General features: G+C 40.0%; 1 protein-coding gene across 1 annotated transcript in view; it reads right to left on the reverse strand.

Moving 5' to 3' along the window:
- Positions 1 to 20,550, reverse strand: part of ABCA13 (ATP binding cassette subfamily A member 13) — a 505,863-nt gene that overhangs the window by 225,962 nt on the left and 259,351 nt on the right. The window contains exons 41-42 of the mRNA XM_025379476.1: positions 19,187 to 19,417; positions 4,039 to 4,144 (exon numbers count right to left, since the gene is read on the reverse strand). Coding sequence (XP_025235261.1) covers positions 4,039 to 4,144; positions 19,187 to 19,417 — 337 coding nt within the window. The remainder of the gene's footprint in view (positions 1 to 4,038; positions 4,145 to 19,186; positions 19,418 to 20,550) is intronic.

Consider the following 20,550-nt stretch of genomic DNA (forward strand, 5'->3'; position numbering starts at 1 on the left):
GTGTGGTTCCCTCCGCCATCTATGCTGAAGCCAAAAAATAGAGAAGAGGTTATTTCAAAACCACCTGGCTTTTGTCTAATGGATGCATATTACTGAAACCTAAGAAAGTTTCACAAAGATTTTTGTGAAAATTGCTTCATCAGGTATAGTGCCAGCACTGTCTAAAAAGACCAGGAAGAATACAAGAAGGAAAGAAGGCTATAAAAGATATGAAAGAAGCCTTACATCTGGAAGATATAAAATTGTGATGATTTATGTACCTAACAGAGTCCCCAAAGACGTAAAAACAGAAGTCAACAGACATAAAGGGAGAAATAGGCAATTCTACAATAATAATCAGAAATATCAATACCCAAATTTTATTAACAGATAAAATAATTTACAAGAATATCAACAAGAAAACAAAAGACTTGAACAACCACTACACACAAACTAAATATTACAGATGTCTATAGAACACACCACCTATCACAACAGATGAACATTCTTTTCAAGGGTACATGGAACTTTCTCCAGCATAGACCATAAAACAAGCCTTAATAAATTGAAAAGAAATTTTTGTTGTTGTTGTTGTTGTTTGAGATGGAATCTCCTTCTGTTGCCCAGGCTGGAGTGCAGTGGCACAATATAGGCTCACTGCAACCTTCGCCTCCGATGGTCAGAAGTTTGAGGCCAGCCTGGCCGACATGGTGAAACCCCGTCTCTGCTAAATATATGAACCCGTTCTGGTTTTTTTCAGGTCACAATAAAATGAAATGAGACTTTAATAACAAAAAGGAATTTAGAAACTCACAAATATGTGGAAATCAACACAACCTAAATAAAAAATGAAAAAAGAGAAGTTAAAAATACTTTGAGATGAATGAAAAATGAAGATACAACATATCAAAACTCACAGGATACAGCTGAAGCAATGCTTAGAGAAAAATGTATAGCAGTAAATGCTTATTATTATAAAAAACAGATCTCAAATTCATAATGCAAACTTCCACCTGAAGACACTGGAAAAACAGAGCAAACTAAATATAAAGTAAGCAAAAGAAACAAAATAATAAAAATTAGAGCTGAATTTCATGAAATTGAAAAGAGAAAAATCAATAAAACCAAAAGCTGATTCTGTGAGAACATTACAAAAATTGACAACACTTCAGCTGGATTAACCAAGAAAACAGAGAGGACTCAAATTATTAGAAGTGGAAATGAAAGGTGAAACATCACTACAGACATTTTTTTTTTTTCTTTTAGACAGAGTCTTGCTCTCTTGTCCAGGCTAGAGTGCAGTGGCCCAATCTCGGCTCACTGCAACCTCCGCCTCCCAGGTCCAAGCAATTCTCTGCCTCAGCCTTCCAAGTAACTGAGATTACAGGCGCCTGCCACCACGCTAAGCTAATTTTTTGTATTTTTAGTGGAGACGGGGTTTCAACATGTTGGCCAGGCTGGTCTTGATCTCCTGACCTCATGATCCACCCAGCTTGGCCTCCCAAAGTGCTGGAATTACAGGCGTGAGCCACCGCACTTGGCAAACATCACTACAGACTTTAAAAAAATAAAAGAAATTATAACTGATTACTATGAACAATTGTACGCCAACAACATAAAACAGCATATTGACTGAAATGAAATGGACAGATTCCTGCAAAGACACAAAACACTGAAACTGATTTGAAAAAAATATAGACAATCTAATAGTCCTACATCAATTAAATAATTGAATTAATAATAATCAAAAAACCTACCCACAAAGAAAAGCCCAAGCCCAGAAGCCTTCACTGGTGAATTCTACAAAACATTTAAAGAAGAGCTAATACTAATTATTCACAAACATGTCCAGAAAATAGAAGAGAAGAGATCACCTCTCAACTCATTCTGTGAGGTGAAGATAACCATGATAACAGCACCAGACAAAGACATTGCAAGAAAAGAAAATTGCAGACCAATACCTGCCATAAAGATACAAAAATGTTCAACAAGATACTAGCACAATAAAATCCAGCAATATATGACATGACCAGGTAGAATTTATCCCAGGAATGTAATGTTGTTTTAACTACCAAAAATAAAAAATATACCATATAAATAAATACATAAACAAAAAACATATGATCATCTCACTAGATGCAGAGAAAGCATTTGGCAATATCCAACACCTTTCATGATTAAAAACACTCCACAATTAGGAATAGACAGAAACTTCTTCAACTTCATAAAGGGCGTTTATGAAAACCTAGTTACCATTCCACTTAACTCACACAATTCCATAATTAGAAATTCTTCCAACTCTAGAAATAAACTCTGCCCAATTTTAATAATGGACAAAAAAATCTGAATATGGATTTCTCCAAAGAAAACATACAAATGGCCATGAAGCCTATGAAAAGATATTCAACATCATTAGCCATCAGTGAAATGTAAATAAAATCCACAATGAGATACACACTAAGGCGTGTGTCACATCCACTAAGGTGTCTATAATTAAAACAGCAGATAATAAAAAAGGTTGGGAGAATGTGGAGAAATTAGAACCTTCATATACTAATGGTTGGAATGTAAGATGTGATCACTTTTAGATGACAGGGTAGCGGTTTCACAAATGAGTGAAACATAATTCAGCAATTTCACTCCTAGGTATATGTGTAAGAGAAAACATATCCACAAAAAATGTGTATATGAATGTTCATATAGTATATTTGCAATAGCAAAAAACTGGAAATAACCCCAAATGCCCATCAACTGGTGAATGGACAAACAAAAATGTGATATATTTATACAATGAAATATTTGGTAATCAAAATAAATTGAGTACTGGCATACTGTACTATGGATGAACCTCAAAAACATTGTACTGAGTGAAAGAAGCTAGTCACAGAGGGCCACACATACTACAATTCCATGTGTATAAATTGTCCAAAATAGGCACATCTATTAGAGATTGAAAGTACATTAGGGGTTGCGTATGGCTGAAGGGATGGGGATTTTGAGGAGTGATTGCTAAGTGACACCAGTTTTCAGAGTAATGAAAATGGTCTAAGGTTGATTGTGGTGACGAATGCAGAACTCTGAAGAAAGCAAAAGCCACTGAATGGTCCTGTTTAAATGAGTGAATTGTGTTATGTGAATTATATCTCAATAAAACTGTGGGAAAGAAAAAGATATGCTTAACATAATCATTAGGAGAATGCAAATTAAAACCACAATGAGAAACTACTACACATCTATTTTAATGGCTAAATTGTATGTTTTTCAAATCTGATACTACTAAGAGCTAAAGAGGAAGTACAGCAATAGCAATTCCTACAGTTGTCAGGACGATGCAATTTGGGAAACATCATAAAAGGTTATAACATATTCAATTCTAGTTATTTATTCATGAGTTCATGTGCCTGGCGGACTGAAATCTCTGAAAGAAGGCCTTAGATTTATTACCCTCCACATCCCTAGAGCTCAGCTCAGCGATCCTTGCTAAGTTGCTGCTAATAAATATGACAGGAATTGGATTGAACTGGAGCTTCAGTCACACACGTAGACACCAAATCCAGATTCTGTTCAATCATTAAAGCCTATAAAGGAGGCTGCATACAAATGCTGAAGCCATGATTTGGTCCCAAATGGACAGAGGTTGCATGAAGGCAAAGCCCACATCCGGGGCTTTGTTAAGCCGTGCAAATCCATTATCAGAAGGGTGCCTGCACATAAGAGGCACACCACGCAGGTAGGCCAGACCAGTTTGTGATGAAAGTAAAACAAGATGAATGGTGGTCATTACTCTAACTGTATACATTGAGAAATTTTTTATATACTAAGTCAAGTCCTGAAGAAAAGATAAATGTGTCCCATAAACACACAGTTGTTTTTTTTCAAGCCAAGATAAAACTCAAAGTTCTTTGCCTCTGACCTGTATTTACTTGCCCCCTCACTATACGCTCACATCTCCTCACTAACTTCAGAACCTTGCTATTCAACTTTTAAAACAAGGGATGTTGAATAAGGCTGGTGTCATTGTTCCTCCAGCAGAAATGTAGGAAGCCATTCTGTACTTACAGTAGCCAGGGAGATGTCCTGCAGGCCTGTGGTTCTGCAGCTCTGACTCAGTCCCCAGGGCAACGTGAGATTTCTTGTTGGAATCTTGCAAAAGCATCAAAAACACCTTTTGGGGAAAAAAAAAAAAAAACAAAACAGCCAGGTATCATTTTATGTTTCTATACACATCGCATTTCTTTTCTACTGCCTCAATTGCCTAATCTATTGTGACAACATATGCCAAACACACCCTATATGTTTCACTTTGTCATCCATTTAATTGGCATAACTCTAAGACTACTTAGGTCTCAGCAAAACAGGCTACCCATAGAATGCAAAGATGAACGAAACTTGGCTGTGAACTCCCAGACCCTCACTGGCTAGTGGAAGCTGGTCAAATGCATAGGCAGTGGCAGGCAGGGAGGGGACAGATAGTAACACAGTGTATCCGATTCAACTTAAGTTTGTGACTCACTGTACCAGCATCTTAGGAATTCAGAGGTGAATCAGACAATAAAATTGCAGTGCTCAGTTTACTCACAGTAGATGGGATCTCATGCATAAAAATCCCCATTAAATGTGTGCTTTCCATGGGCTGTGATATATGATGTCACTAAGGTAGTTAATTAAATAACTTGCTTGAAGTCATTTCTTGGTTAGTAGTGGAGGCAGAAGTCCAACCTCAATTTATTCAAAGCCAAAGACTATGACTAAAGTAGCAAAATTAAGGTGAGAAAGCAGAAGTGTGAGCCGACACAAAGGGAAATGAGGTGGGTTGGAGACATCGAGGCCCTTGAGCTGCACCTGGATCGCTGGCAGGGATTTATGGAGTGATGGAAAGAGAATCTCTAAAATAAACACTGGGCAATGCACAAGAAGCATAAAAGTCAAGGAGACATAGCCTTACAGCAGCACAGTCCTAACTGCTGGAGCTCCACTCTTGGCAAGACGTGGGCTGGCTCTGTGTCTGCAGGCATAGGACCGCACCACCCAGAGTGTTGGCTGCCTTGTTGTATTAATAAAACAGAGATGATGATCACAGTGTCTAACGTTGAGTAGATGATGGCTGTAAAGTGCCAGGCATAGACTCTGGAAGCCTGCAGTAAGTCTTCTGTTATTCATGTGGTTAGCCAAGGTTTCCTGAACATCCTCTGTGGGCCATGCACCAAGTTAGGCACTGTGCATTGCCACTCTCTCCCTTGGCATCATCTGTGCAGGAGCTTCCATCACCCCTTCCTCTGCACATATCTATAGAGATATTGGTCCCTGGCCCTGGCCCCTCTCCAAGTGACTCCTGCTGGGCCAGTGTCACTATCCATCCAGCTGGTACCTCCCACCCAATGCACTGGGTAGTGAAGTCCAATACCTGCATACACAGATATCAGCCCACACTGAGCACCCTGCCTCACTTCTGATTTATCTACACAACCTCACCATTCTGATTCCTCTAAATAAGCAAAAAGGCATTGACTGTCTCTAGATGTTCCTGAGGAGCTCCCAACCACCAGGAAAGATGGGTGAAGGCACCAGAAAGAAGAAGCCATGAGCAAGCAAGCCTTCAGGAGAGGCATGCAATATCTCTGCACGTGGTTAATTAGCAAAATCCTACTGAGCAAAATCTGCAAGCATAGCACTAGTGAAAGGTCAGATGCAGCTACCTTCATGTGAAAGATAACCCTTTGCTGATTCCCAGTAAGACTCCAAGGAAAAACTGCAAACCTCACTACTATTGCAAATAATAACATGAAGAATAATGGTAAATAACATTTCTGAGTGTGCGTCAGCCATGTGACCTTAGACAAATTATTTTACCCCTCTATAACTTAGTTTCCTCACATGATAAATGGTAATAAATAAGACATATTATAGGATTGTTGCAAGCAGTAAATGCATTTTTGTATAAAGTTATAAAAACGATGCCTGGCATGTAGCATGCTGGCAATGTCTGGTCTTAACAGTAGCTAGATAAGGATGAGTAAGTGTAGTAGGGTGTATGTGCTATGTTTCATCATGTAATTCTCAGATCAATCTGATGAGACAAGTACTATTATCCTCGCTTAAGATGAGGGCATTGAGGCTTACTGCAGTAAGTCTTCACCTAGTGCATTTATAGGGAATGAAATAGGAAACAATAGAAATAGTGAAAATCAAGACTTATTCATTGACTAAAGATTTTCCTTTACATCTTATTCTAAATGGAATTTTCATGTAATGGTCACATTTAACTATGATTATATGAAGCATACCTTGATAACTAAGGCATTATTGATAACAATATTCATCCGTCCTTTTTAAATTTTCCTTTTCTAACTCTTCTCATAAAAGGCCATAGTTGCATGTGGTGGGGTGGAGGGTGTGTGGGTGTGTGTGTGAGTGGGTGTGTGCAAACATATGTGAATCTGTATGCACATGTTTGAATGCACACATTTTTGTGCGTGTGTGTTGGAGGAGGAAACAGAATAAGGACAGAGTTTTTGCCCTCAGTGATCTCACAGATCAGCAGGAAATACAATCACTTATGGTACGGCACTAAGTATCTGGGTACAATGTGTCTGAAAATTCTGGAACATTGCCTGTGAATAGTGAAAGGCAAGCCTAAGACAATCAGAATTTTATGAGTGCCATCAAGTAGCAGCTCACCTTAACTGCAGGCGCGCCGTCCAGGAGGTTCTGAGAATTTGACAAAATGTCAAAGTAGCCCCGTTAACAGAGAGGGCCAATAAAGGTTACTCTTTTCAAAAGCAATATGACATTGATCACTGTAATCAAAGATTTGAAGTCTTGATGGTAGACTTTGCTTTGGTTATTTTGCACTATAATTCTCACGCTGAATCACACAGTTAGACAACAATTGTAAAACTCTCCTTGGCAAGTATTTCAGGTAACCCTAGCATCCAGAATAGAACATTACCTAGGGATTTAATGAAAGAAAACTTATAAGAAGGCTCCTAGCATTTCACTGACTTCTGAACATAGTATTTCCACATTATATCATTTTACAGTAAGTCCTCACTCAGCATCATCAGTAAGTTACTGGTCACAACAGCAACTTTAAGCAAAAGGACATACAGCAGGTCCTCAAACAATGTCATCTCATTCAATGCCATTTTGCTACAACGTTGATGAGGGGAAAAAAATTGTTTTGCTTAAATTTTTAGTTTCCAGGAACCCATCAACAATGTTAACTGAGGTCTCACTGCATTCCTTCTTATCTGATACATACTTTCCAGCAATATTTAAATCAATATTTCTACTGAAAGGCATTCTTCAGGTTTTTTAAAGTAATTCAAATAAAGAAACTTAAACACTGTTTCATCTCAATAATTACGAGGAGATGCAAAATACTGCAAAAATATTCTCACTGAGATTATAAAAGTCCTGGTCAAAACATATAAACAATCCTCCAAAAGAGATAGAAATAAAGGTTAAGCAATTGCACAGGAAGTTATCTGAATGCAGGCTAAACATCTAATGTCCTGGAAACACATTCCAGTTTAAGAAGAATGCTGCGTTTGTGCATTTAGTATGGAATGATATTATTTATACATACGTCTTCCTCCTCTTTTGGTGGTATTTTCCATCATTGTAACTGAACATAGGCCATAGGCCAATTCAAATGGACCAAATAAGACCTACATCTTCTGACTTTCATATAAAAGAAGTAGAATATTGTTTTCAATCTTATCCAGTGTTTTGAATTTCACTGAAATTATAAGCTTCTCAAGTCAAAAGACAATCAAGTTGGTCAAACTACTCATTAATTTTTAGGTAAATTCATCACACAAAGTAAATAAGAATAAAATAAGAAATGATGAAATTAAGTTTCAAGGGCACTAACTAGCATGAAAGTAATTTAAAATGCAATAAAAATATGGCTTTAAAAGCAATGCCTATGGCGTATCTACTCTTTCTTTTCAAGGGACAGTAAATTCAAAAGTTTTGGGATTCTTCATTTGAGGATCTACGTCTCCTTAATTTAAAAGAGCTTTGAGGTCTAGGCATTTATGACAGCCCAGTGTCATCTCTACACTGATTGTGCTATCAATCCCTCAGCCATGAATCCTATGCCCCATCCTTTTGGGTTCTCTGTTTAAAGGGCATTGTCAAGCAGCATGAGACCCCAGATATGATCTACACTTAAAGTGTCAGTTTGATGGATTGTGTCCTGGAGATGCTCAGTGCAAGGTACTTTTTTGCTTAGATGCTAGAGAAATTTATGAAGCTGGCCAAATTTTTGTAAGACAAGGACAATGGAACCCAGCTGAGTGATGACTTGAGCAGAGGAAGAATTTCCAAACTTGACCTACAGGTAACATAAGATGTACTCTTTCCATTTCCCCAAAGCAATTGCTTTTCAAAGAAGCAGAAGATGAAAACACATGGACAACTTAGATGATAAGAAACACTAGAGGTACTAGCAATTGCTCTCTAAATGTGGAACCTTGGGCAGGGCTGTCCCCTGACATGCTAACACAATGCATGCAGCAAGATTTGTTATTTTACAGGAGCTTGTATGATTTCCTATCACTGCTGTAACAAATTACCACAAATGTGGTGGCTTAAGACAATGTATTTAGTATCTTACAGTTCTGGGGGTCAGAAGCCTGATATAGGCCTTATTGGGCTAAAATCAAGAGAGAATACACTCCCTGGACTTTCCCAGCTTCTAGTGGCTGCCACTATTCTTTGGCCAATGGCCCCAGCCTCCATCTTTAAAGTTCATCTCTCCAACTGCTGCCTCATCATAACATCACCTTCTTCCTCTCTGACCTTCCTCAATCCCCTTTAGATGTATCCTTTTGATTACATCAAGTCCACTCAGATACTTTGGGGTATCTCCTGCCACAGTCCCATATGGGTAACATTTACAGGCTTCAGTGATAAGAACGTGGACATCGCTGGGGGACCATTATCTAGCCTATCCTAGAACTATCACACCGTCAACACACCTTTGAAACAAGGGCTGTTGATTTGAGGTGTCCCTGGAGACTACAGAACAGTAGAAGTTGGAAAGTAGTGCAGAAAGTTTTGGAGTCCAACACAAAATGAAAAAAAATCCAGTTTCTGATTTTTGGTCAACTCATTATCTTTTTGGTCTCTTAGTCTCTCAGTTTGCTTATTCGTACAAGGGGAAGATTAAAAGACATAAGTTATAAAAGGTCAATTGTAGTTCACACTCAGGCTCTGTGACATCCTACAAGACCTTGTTATAAACAGAATGCAAAGAATGGGTCACAGCACTCCAGTGGAAGGGCTGATAGCACAGTCAGTGTTTACAAGACACCAGGCTGTCTGCATAAATGCTTAGACCCTGAGGCTGCTCTAAGTTAAGAGGACCTTAGCCCCCAAATGAAGAATCCTCAAAATATTGAATGTATTGTTCTTTAGGAAGAAAAAGAAAAAGAAAACAACAACAATAACAAACAGGATGTCACATAAAAGAAAAAGGGAACAGATTCTCAAAAATTACCTGTTTCCTTCTCTTCCTTCTTCCCTCTTTCTTCCTTCTTTCCTTTCCTTTTTATTTATTTATTTATTTTTTTGGTAAGGAAGACACCAGTTTAGGGTTTGGGGCCGACACAAAGTGGCAGCTGGAGTGGGGCAGGTTCCCACAAGAGGGCATGTGACCAGAGCAGCAAAGCAGCGTGGAGAACTTGGAAGATGAGCTGCACACAGGAGGACTGAGGGAAAAGGTAGCATAAGAATGAGTAAGTTGAGTTTCTTAGTATCAGAGAAGGGTGGTGCCAGTAAGGCAAGAGGAAACACTAAATGAATGCTATGTAATTGGATTGGAATTAGAGATGCCATGTGGAGTTGAACTCCTAGTTTTCTATTTATGGGCAGAAAGAGAAGCAAAAATAGAGGTGGATCTTTTACTTTATCCATGAGGAAACCTCAGAGCAGCAACACCCCAGCCGTCATGAGTATATTGAGCAGCCAGGATTTCTTGGAGAAATGGCTGATTCTCGAGCCAGGGCTGGGAAAGAATGGTAATCCTAGAACATCTTGTTTTGTCAGGAAGCAGGAAAATGCTCAAAGAGTAGGAGGCATGAGTTAAAGGGCACGAAAACCAGCATGAAAGACCTCCCACCGGCTCAACTTGGTATGACATGAGCCTCAAAGTCAATAATGACTCTACTGAATTGTAACTCATTGAGTAGAATAGGATGCTATGAGTGGCTCCCGATATAAATAGGTCAATGGAGTAAAGAGAGAGTTCTTTCTTACTGGACAATGCCAACTAAAACACATAGAAGAAATGATGGAATTAGAAAAATTACCACTTGGCAAGTGCCATAGTAATAATTTTTAATTCTGGCAATGAACATTAGAAGATGCTGAAACTGGTGGGTGAGAAAAGTGGAATTTAGAGAGTCTCAAAATATATCCTCAAGAAAAAAAAAGGAGAGAGAAAAGGAAATTAACTTAAGAGTGGGAAAGCCTGGCAGATACCACTTTCCACTTTACCTGGGATAAAATATCACCCCACTAGCCATGGCGCAGATCAGCTTTGTGCAGCAGGCAGCTAGGAGCAGTAGGACACAGCATCACCCCTGGAGTGTGCCAGCTAAAAATTCATAACCTGACCAATCACAGCAAAATAGGGCAAACTCACATTGAGGCTCATTGTGCAAAATACGTGCTCTGGACTCTTCAAAAATAGTGAGGTCATGAAAGTCAAGGAAACTGAGGAATCCTTGCAGATTGACAGTGACTAAAGAGGCATGCAACTGAGTGTAGCTCGTGATCCTGGACTGGATCTTTTTGCTCTTAGGGACATGAGGGGCACAACTGAAACTTAAATGGGCAAAGATAGTACAGGAATTCTTTTTTCTTAAAAATCGTTCTTAAAAGTCAAAAAACAAAAAGATCAAGCCCTACATCTGAGGCTCAGGCTTGACTTCTTAACGTTGCGTAGGATGGGGCAGCTGAGTTCATGCACCTGAGGAACTAGCATCCAGAACCTCCTTGGCAAAGGTACAAAGGGAACCCACTAATCCGTATTTAGCAAGCCGGAAGGAAAGAAACTTCCCATCTCAGGCAGGCTCACCAACCTTTCTAAAACATTACTAGAAACTTCAAAATTATTTTTAAAAATACACTGCAAAAATTTACTCTGTTTGCATTATGCCAGAAAGTTTTGTCTTGGCTTCAGAGATTGCTGCAAATATATTCCGTAGGCAAAGCTAAGTCTTCTAGCTCTCTATGGTCCCATCCCACACAAATTAAACATTGTAACTTGCCAGTATTGTCCTTAGGTCCAAGCATTGGAGTAGAAAGTACAGATGCCTTAATGAAACTGGTGACTATCGTGATTCCATTTTAAATCTTAATTTCACTAGCTTGTAGGTAAAGTTTTGGAGATAATAATTTATAGTAAGTGTATTGCAGTTTAGAAATAAAATATGCTTTTTAGCTGAAGAGCTAAACTGGAGAGTTAATTGACAGGTGCTCCTCACTCCTGTTAAGTCATCAGGCAAAATGCAGATGAAGGAAGAGAAAAGCAGCCTCAGTGCTACAACAGCCATGCTAACTCTGGATCAATGACAGATATAAGAAAGGAAAGTCAATGCTCGCCAAGTGTGAAGAGACAAAATTGGTTGAGATAGACATTTTATAGCCTCTACCAAACAAAAGAAGGTTCTCCAAAAGCCCCAATCTTTTTCCAATTTAAGATACCTTTCTCAAACAGCTCTAAATATACTGTTTATATTTTGTTAGATCTCATATACATTGTATATATTCTAGATTCTTTGCCCATGGTTGCCCTTAGATAATTTCTTTCTTAGCATCTGTGTGTGTGAGAGATGTGGAAAAAGAGAGATAAGTAAAATCTAGTAAATCAATATTTACTTAAGCCCTATTATGTGCAAAGCACATACTAAATGTAGAAAGTAGAAATTACTGTAAGCAATTGAAGAAACACGTACTACATCTCCAAAGTAATTGAACAACTTGTTCTGTTGCTCCTCCCTGACTTACGAGGAGTTCTTGCTGTTCTGGGGGTGACTAATAGCAAGAACATGAATCCTGAATTTAAAAAATTGCAGAGGCAGGTTACATGGAAGAATTATTCTTTTCAGAAGGTGGTGGGGATGAAACTCCTCTGTACTTTGATTGGAGTGGTGGTTCTACAACTCTATACATTTGTCAAACTTGTAGTGGATTTTACTCTAGGAATTTTACATATGAAGTACATAAACATATATTTTTTAAGAAAAGAAGGCAAAGAGGAGAAAGGCTGAGATATTTCTGAAAGGAATATGAATGGGTAAAGTACAAATATAAATATTTTGTCAAAGAAAGGTGACTATTAAACAGAAATAGAGATGTTTAAGGAATATAGCATAATATGGTTTGGATCTGTGTCACCACTCAAATCTCATGTCAAATTGCAATCCCCAATGTCCAAGGTAGGGCCTGGTGGGAGGTGACTGGATCATGGGGGTGGAGTTTTCATGAATGGTGTAGCCCCATCCCCCTTTGGTAGTGTATAGCGAATGAGTGAGTTCTTGTGAGATCTGGTTGTTTAAAAGTGTGTGACACCTCCCCACTCTCTCTTGGTCCTGCTCCTGCCATGTAAGATGCCTGCTCCCTCTTTGCCTTCCACCTTCCATCGCCAGAAGCAGATGCTGCTATGCTTCCTGTACAGCTTGCAGAACCTTAAGCCGATTAAACCTCTTTTCTTTATAAATTACCCAGTCTCAGGTATTTCTTTACAGCAATGTGAGAATGGACTAATACATAGCATAAAAGAATTTTTAGAAGTTATTCTATAATGCAAGGTATACTGTAACATTAAAATGTAGACAGATTAAAATACAACAATGTCTAATCTGAAAATACACCACTGCACATGTGTTTTGGATACAAATAGTAGAAAAATATTGATCAGTCCTCATATTTATGTCACAATCTAGCAATATGTAACCTGCACTCAGTGTTAATTATATGATTTGACCTAAACAAAAACTGTGTGTGGAAGATAGGGAAGATAAACCTCCTGTAGGGATGAGAAAAATGAAGTTAACAAAGAGTTCTTAAAACTCAACAATAAGAAAACAAGCAGCCCAATTTTTAAAAAGTGGGCCAGAGACCTAAACAGACACCTCACTAAAGAGTATATTCAAATGGCAAATAAGAATATGAAAAGTTGCTCCGCATCATATGTCATCAGGAAAATGCAAATTAAAGCAGCAGTGAGATACCTCTACACACCTGTTAGAATGGCAATAATCCAGAACCCTAACAGCACCAAATGTTGGCAAGAATATGGAACAACAGAAGCTCCCATTCATTGCTGGTGGAAACGCAAAATGGTGCAGGTACTTTGGATGACAGTTTGGCAGTTTCTTACGAAACTAAAGACACTCTTACCGTATGATACAGCAATTGCAGTCTTAGGTATTTACCCAAGTAAGTTGAAAACTTATGTCCACACAAAAATCTGCACACAGATATTTATAGCAGTTTTGTTCGTGATTGCTAAAACTTGGAAGCAACCAAGATGTCTTTCAGTAGGTAAACAGATAAATAAACTACAGTACATTCAGCCACTGGAATATTATTCAGTGGTGCAATGAAATAAGCTATCAAGCCATTAAAAGACACAGAGAAAATTTAAATCCATGTTACTAAGATAAAGAAACCAAATTGAAAAGGCCACAAGGGTTGTATGATTCCCAACTCTGCAGCATTCTGGAAAAGGTAAAACTACAATGACAGTAAAAAGATCAGTGGCTGGGGCTGGGGGCAGGAAGGAATGACTAGGCAGAGCACAAGAGATTTTTAGGGCAGTGAAACTGTTCCACATCATACTATAATGGCAGATCCATGGAATTATACATTCATCCAAACCCACAGAACGTACAACAGCCAGAGTGAAGCCCAGTGGGCTGGATGGTGACGTGTCCATGTCAGTTCATCAATTGTAACACGTGAGCCATTCTGCAGGGATGTTGATAGTGGAGGAGGCTGGGGGCAAGGGAGGTAGAGGGACACAGAATGCACAAATTGTGCAATTTTGCAATTGAGCACAAATTGTGCTCAATTTTGCTGAGAATCTAAAACTGCTCTTTAAAAAGTTTTTGAAATTAAAATAAATGTCCAGCCTAAGTGATTTGTTCAGGTTGCCCCTGACAGGAAGTGATGAAACATAAATGCAAGTGTCAATGTTCTTGTCCTGACTCCCAGGCCCTTCCCATGGCAACCATGGGTTGAAGAAGATATGGGGCAACAGGCCAGTTACGAAATCTTAAATGTGACTAGAAGGCACTGGGTTTCTTTTGAAATGATGAAAAGATTGAGGGACATGGAAAAAAAGCATCTAGGACACAAATGCGTGTTATCATTTTGGGACTCTGTCATTTGACCCCGTCACAGATCTTCAGGGTTATCCCCATGAACCCAGTAATCGCACTTCTGGGAATCAGTCTATGGAGAAGCTGGAGGACTCTGTTCTTCGGTCTCGTGTGGTCTCAACGGCAAAATCAAAACTCAGGAAACAACCAAAGTGTCTTAAAGCAGGGAGGAGAGGAACTACATAAGGACACATTTTTATAAAAGAAATGATGTCACCATGAACATCCTGACTATAGGAAAAATAAAAACTGTTCAAGATAAATATTGGGAAATGGGTAACTCATGACTATAGGAAAAATAAAAACTGTTCAAAATAAATATTGTGAAATGGGTAACTCTTGTTTAAAAAAAAAAAAGAGGTATATGCAGTGAGATTTCAAGACTGGTTTAGAATTCGGGGCATGGAAGGACCGAAGTACAGTAAGCTCTTAACAGGCCCGAGTTCTGTAGAGATGAGAGTGGGGAAGGGGCAGACATCACAAGGAGAAACATGGACATGGGTCTGAGGGAGGTGGGAGGCTGGGCCTGTGGCTGGTGGGTGAGGAAGCAAAAGGGAGCAGGCTCTAAACCCCAAGACACACCCAGGGTGCAGCTCCAGCCTTGTCCTCTGTGAGTGCCTGCAGGAGGCTTTCCTTGGTCCCGGGGCACTCCCCTGCTGGGGCTCCTCCCAGGGCATCTCATGCAAATCCCTATCAAGCGGAACGAATGTCATCTGTCTGTGTGTCACGCGCTGCACTAGAAGTTTCTTCCCTTCAACCCTATGTTGTGGTTCCTTCCATGATTCCCAACCTACAGGTAAGGGTGCCAAGGTAGGGGAGTCATTCTGCAGTGAGAGAGCACCATGCATGATCAAGGATGCAGAGCTCTCCCCGCGGCCCTGCAGGCTCTGTCCAGCCCCAGCTCTCTCAGCACCTCAGAGGGTACAGGAGGAAACATGGAAATCTCAGTTTCTATTCCTAGGTGGAACCTATCAGACATAAAGAATTCCTTATATTTAAGACTGGTAGGAGCAACGGTGGCCTCTGTGGCCACAGTGACGGTTCTTTAAGTTGCAACAGGTTGCAGCTTCGTAGGGGCCTAAGTAGATTTTTACATTGATTTATCTAGTTTTTACTAAAATAACACTTATAAAGGAGATAGTGGCTTTAAAGGATTCTGCAGATAATACGAGTAACACAAGCACAGCAAACACGAAACAGCACAGCTGACACGTTATTTCTGTGGGCTCTTCATTTTAGTCTCAGATGTGACTAAGAACTCAGACAGACCTAAAAATTAGGGAGGAAAGCAGGATGTAGGCAGGAAGGAGGAAGGGAAGCAAAAAGAGAGAGGTAGGGAGGGAAGGCAGGAAGGAAGGGAATTACTAAGAAGCATACTGAAGAATCTTATTTACATGTGCTATGGTTATGAATAAGCCTCTCCCTAAATGTACATTTTACCTTGAGATATTATTGATTGGTCATATATGCCACAATAATTAACAAAACATTTTAAAGCTAAGCATCTACCCAGGACATAAAGGCTCTCCTCACCAGTTTTTGTGGTTTTTTTTTTTCTGTGATGTTTAAATTCATAAAATATTCAAGCAAAATGTTCCACAAAATTTCACTCTTCTTAATAATAAAAATTAAGAATATTACCAAGGTTTTCTCTTTTATTAGCAACAAGCAAAATACCACTTATGTAAAGGGAACACCCACTCTTCCTGTCGCATGTGTTTAATTGTAAATCAGTAAATATATTGGAGGTGAACACTCATTATTTCACTGGTAAGTGTGCTTGGTCCATATTCCCACAGGGTCTTCCTCCCTGCCCTGAGAGTCCAGTGAGCTTATGAATATGTTCAATGTATCTGTACAAGATGCCATACAACTCATAAACAACTGGATTAACCTGGTGAATGATTAGAGAGACAGACATGAACATAACAAGTCTGGGCTTTTTTGACAATTTCTCTTTATAATCCAAAAAATATTATTTTATTTTTCTTTTCCAAGTGACCCAGGATGGCAAAACTACCCCTGGAAGCAGCACCTCCTTCTGTCTGTAGGGAAACTGACTCATGCCAGCTGACAGCTGTCAACTATTCAAACGATTAGCCTCCAATATAATATTTGGACTTGTTATTCACATTTAAGAAGACAGTGACAACTGCGGTGCCTGACATAGCTGCATTCAAGTACGGTGCTTTAGTTAGCGGCAGGTCTGTAAACCTACATCTGACTCATGCAATCTGGGGAAAAGAGGCTTAGGAAATTCACTCTTGTTCTACATTGGCCCAGGGAAGACTGCTGTTTCCCAAAAATTCCTGGAGGAAAGGTACCTTTTGGGGGTATAGATGTTATTTAATTCTGTGGTAACTCCAAAGCTACGGCAGCAACGTCTCATGCAATCCCACTATAAGTGAGAAAAGTCATTACCATTTTTGACAGATTTGTTCCAGGAATTTGACTATTATTGTTACTCCCTGGGAAACCATGCAAACTGTTCAGATTTTTCATTTTAAAGATCAAAAGCCTGGTGCCAGGTGCAGTGGCACACACCTATAGTCTCAGCTACTTGGGAGACTAAGGTGGGAGGATCTCTTGAGCCCAGGAGTTCCAGATCAGCCTGAGCAACACAATGAAACCCTGAAAAAAAAAAATATATATATATATATATATATATGTTTTATTAAATATGTGTATTATATGTAATATATGTATATGTACGTATATTGTATGTTATATACGTATATTATGTTGTATGTTATATACATATACATATATAACATTATGTATGTTATATACGTATAATATATGTATATGTATGTATATTGTATGTTATATACGTATATGCATATATATGTATTGTTTTATTAAATAATAAAATATTATTTATTTCATATTAAAAATATAGCTGGATGAGTCTTTGGAAAGGTTCAGCACATCATTCACTTAGAAAACATTTATTAAACAACCACGAGTGCCAGCAACTGTCCTGGGCACTGCTGGTACAGAGGTGGGCAGAAAAGACACAAGCACTCACAGGTCTCAGCTTCCATGGGAGAGACAGAGACGCATACATAACAAGTTGGGAGAACTGTCGTGAAGAAAAGCTTCAGAGTGCAGTGAGGGCGGGTGGGGGGAACACGGAACAGAATTGATGCTGAGGAATCTGGGAATCCGCTGCAGAGGCGCCGTTCATGTCGAGACTTGAAGAATGAAAATAGGAGACAGCCAGACAAGAAAAGATGCAGTGATCGCATCCTTTGGCTTTAGAAAACAGCTCATATTCATCATGTGTGTTTATTAGGCTGCTTTTTGTTTGTCTCTTGCACTCTAACTTGCTCTATTAAAACGCAGTGGGAATTGATGGACTCCAGTCCTGATGATGCATGGAATACAGAACATCAAACACAAAGGCATGGGCTCATTTAGAGAACTTGGCTAACTATCAGAAACCCTAGGTCTAAGCAGAGCTCACCATTTATGACCTTCGTGATTTGAGGTAAAGAAGTTACCCTATGTGAGCCTCAGCTAACTCAACCTTAAAACAGGGATAAGAAGTTACAGAGTTTTTGGGGAACCAAATACATTCTACGTATAAAATCATTTTGTAATTTTTTTTAATGTTTCACAATCTTTTATGATTATTTATTCCAGACAAAACTTGTGATGGGGGCTATCTACTTGGGACCACACTGATTTATCACACAAAAGATTGCCTTTCCTCCTGCATCACTAACCCAAGGAATCAATTCCAAAACACAACTGAATGTTCAGACTTTGACTTTTGCAGATTTTTAAAAATTTTAACTTGCAGCACTTGATTTTTTAAAAATCTGCAACATTTTCTATAAATAATAGTAATGCAAAATTAAGGCTCAAATACTAACCACACAGAGAGCCAACCTCAAGAACCCCAAACAAGGCTTGCCTTACGTTGGGTCATACAACACAGCAACGTCCTCCTGGAGGAAATGCCTATTTCTGCCTGTCGTTAAGTGTACTCTATGAAGAACCCACATGGAGTAGTCTCATCCACCTCAGATCCAGGTAGAGAAACGTGGGACCTGGGGGATGGGACCTCACCAGGCGTCTGCAGTGTTCCCGTGCTAAACCTGCTCACATTACGGATACCCAGCATGGTGCCAGAGGCTCCCAGACAGAAGCAGAAAGAGGAGGGCAACTCTACATGAAGAATTACAACCAGCAATCATCCACTACTGACAACTGTTTAAACACCTCATGATTCTGAATTAAAGACACCAAGCTTCTCAACTATAAGAATGCTAAAAGAGGTGGGCACAGTGGCTCACGCCTGTAATCCCAACACTTTGGGAGGCCGAGGCAGGTGGATCACGAGGTCAGGAGTTCGAGACCATCCTGGCTAACACAGTGAAACCCCGTCTCTACTAAAAATACAAAAAATTAGCCGGGCGTGGTGGTGGGCACCTATAGTCCCAGCTACTCGGGAGGCTGAGGCAGGAGAATGGCATGAACCTGGGAGGGGAAGCTTGCAGTGAGCCGAGATCGCACCACTGCACTCCAGCCTGGGCGACAGTGCCAGACTCCGTCTCAAAAAAAAAAAAAAAAAAAGAAAGAAAGAATGCTAAAAGAATGCCATTTCACTTAAAGGACAATTGTCACCTGTCAAGCATATTAAGTTCAGTTATTGGTGTCTACTATGCTACCAATCAGAACCCAGATGTAAATAAAAGTGCACACTTTTCTCCGTCCCCTCCCCTTTACCCACATCTCTTCATTTAATGTGGAATGGCCAAAAAAGCATAAATAAGTAAAGCATGCTTCGGTTTTTTCAGTACCTCTTCTAAGGTGGTGTCTGAGATCCCATAGCCCGTCAGGTGTAGCTGACGCAGGTTCTCATCCAGGGCTTGGAGGAGCCCTTTGAAGCAGGTCTTGTCTGCATCCTTTGGAATGGCGTAGGTCAGCTCACTTCCACTGCTGTCTTTGAGAAATGCTTGTGGAATATAGATCTTTATCAGGGATGTAACACGAGCCATGTCTTCCAGATCATGGGCCTCCAGAACAGAAAGCTGCCCATTAAAAACAGGAAAAATGAAACCAGTAAGGAATGCTAATCCATATATACATAAATTGTTTCATGTAGATCCATAAGCAAATTATTTCAAAACTCCATTTCAAAACTTAAATGAAATATCACATTAAAGCAATAAGCATCTCCATGACATCTTGTATTTTTTTCTTTCTTTTTAAAAAATATAAATCTGCAGTGATAAACCTGGTGAGGTCACACCCATATGCCTCCCAACATGCCCATCTTAGCTACTGGGCATGCCATGGCCAGCCTCCAGGGGTTCGTATTCATGAAGTGCGCACCATCCCCTGGGAGGGCCACAAAGAGATCCTGGGCCTAGCATTGAACAGCAGAAAACTGGGTGGAAGGGAGTCTTAAAAGGGAGACAAGAATTCTCAGTCAAAGAAGAAAGGAGCCACCTGGGGATGATGACATTCATGCTGAATTAGAGAGGAAGCAAACAGGAACCTTGACTCAGAGGTGAGGGAAGACTTTTCATGGGCCACCAAGGGTCAAATACAGTCATCAAGAGTGGAGAGGTGACTTCCCACACACCCTGAATCCCGACAGAGTCACTGCCGCCTGCCCCCAGTTGACACAGTTAATGATGACTACCGAGGTGACACAGGTTTGGCCTCCCAGGCCAGACTCCACTTGCTCTATCCCCTCACTACTGTCTTGTATTCTGGCAAAGTTTTAGCCTCCAGGAGGGGAATATCGTTGTCAAAAAAATATTTCTAGGCCAGGCACAGTGGCTCACGCCTGCAATCCCAACACTTTGGGAGGCCGAGGTTGGTGGATCACCTGAGGTCAAGAGTTCCAGACCAGCCTGGCCAATATAGTAAAACACCATCTCTACTAAAAATACGAAAATTGGCCGGGCCTGGTGGCATGTGTCTGTAGTTCCAGCTACTCGGGAGACTGAGGCAGGAGAATTGCTTGAATCCAGGAGGTGGAGGTTGCAGTGAACAGCAAGACTCCAAAAAGAAAAGAAAAGAAAGACAGAGAAGGAGAGAAGGAGAGAGAGAGGGAGAGAGAGAGGGAAGAAGGGAGGGAGGGAAGGAGGGCGGGAAGGAGGGAGGGAAGGAGGGAAGGAAGGAGGCAGGGAAGGAAGGTAGGAAGGAAGGAAGG

The sequence above is a fragment of the Theropithecus gelada genome, chromosome 3, assembly GCF_003255815.1.
Source record: "Theropithecus gelada isolate Dixy chromosome 3, Tgel_1.0, whole genome shotgun sequence".
NCBI lineage: Eukaryota > Metazoa > Chordata > Mammalia > Primates > Cercopithecidae > Theropithecus > Theropithecus gelada.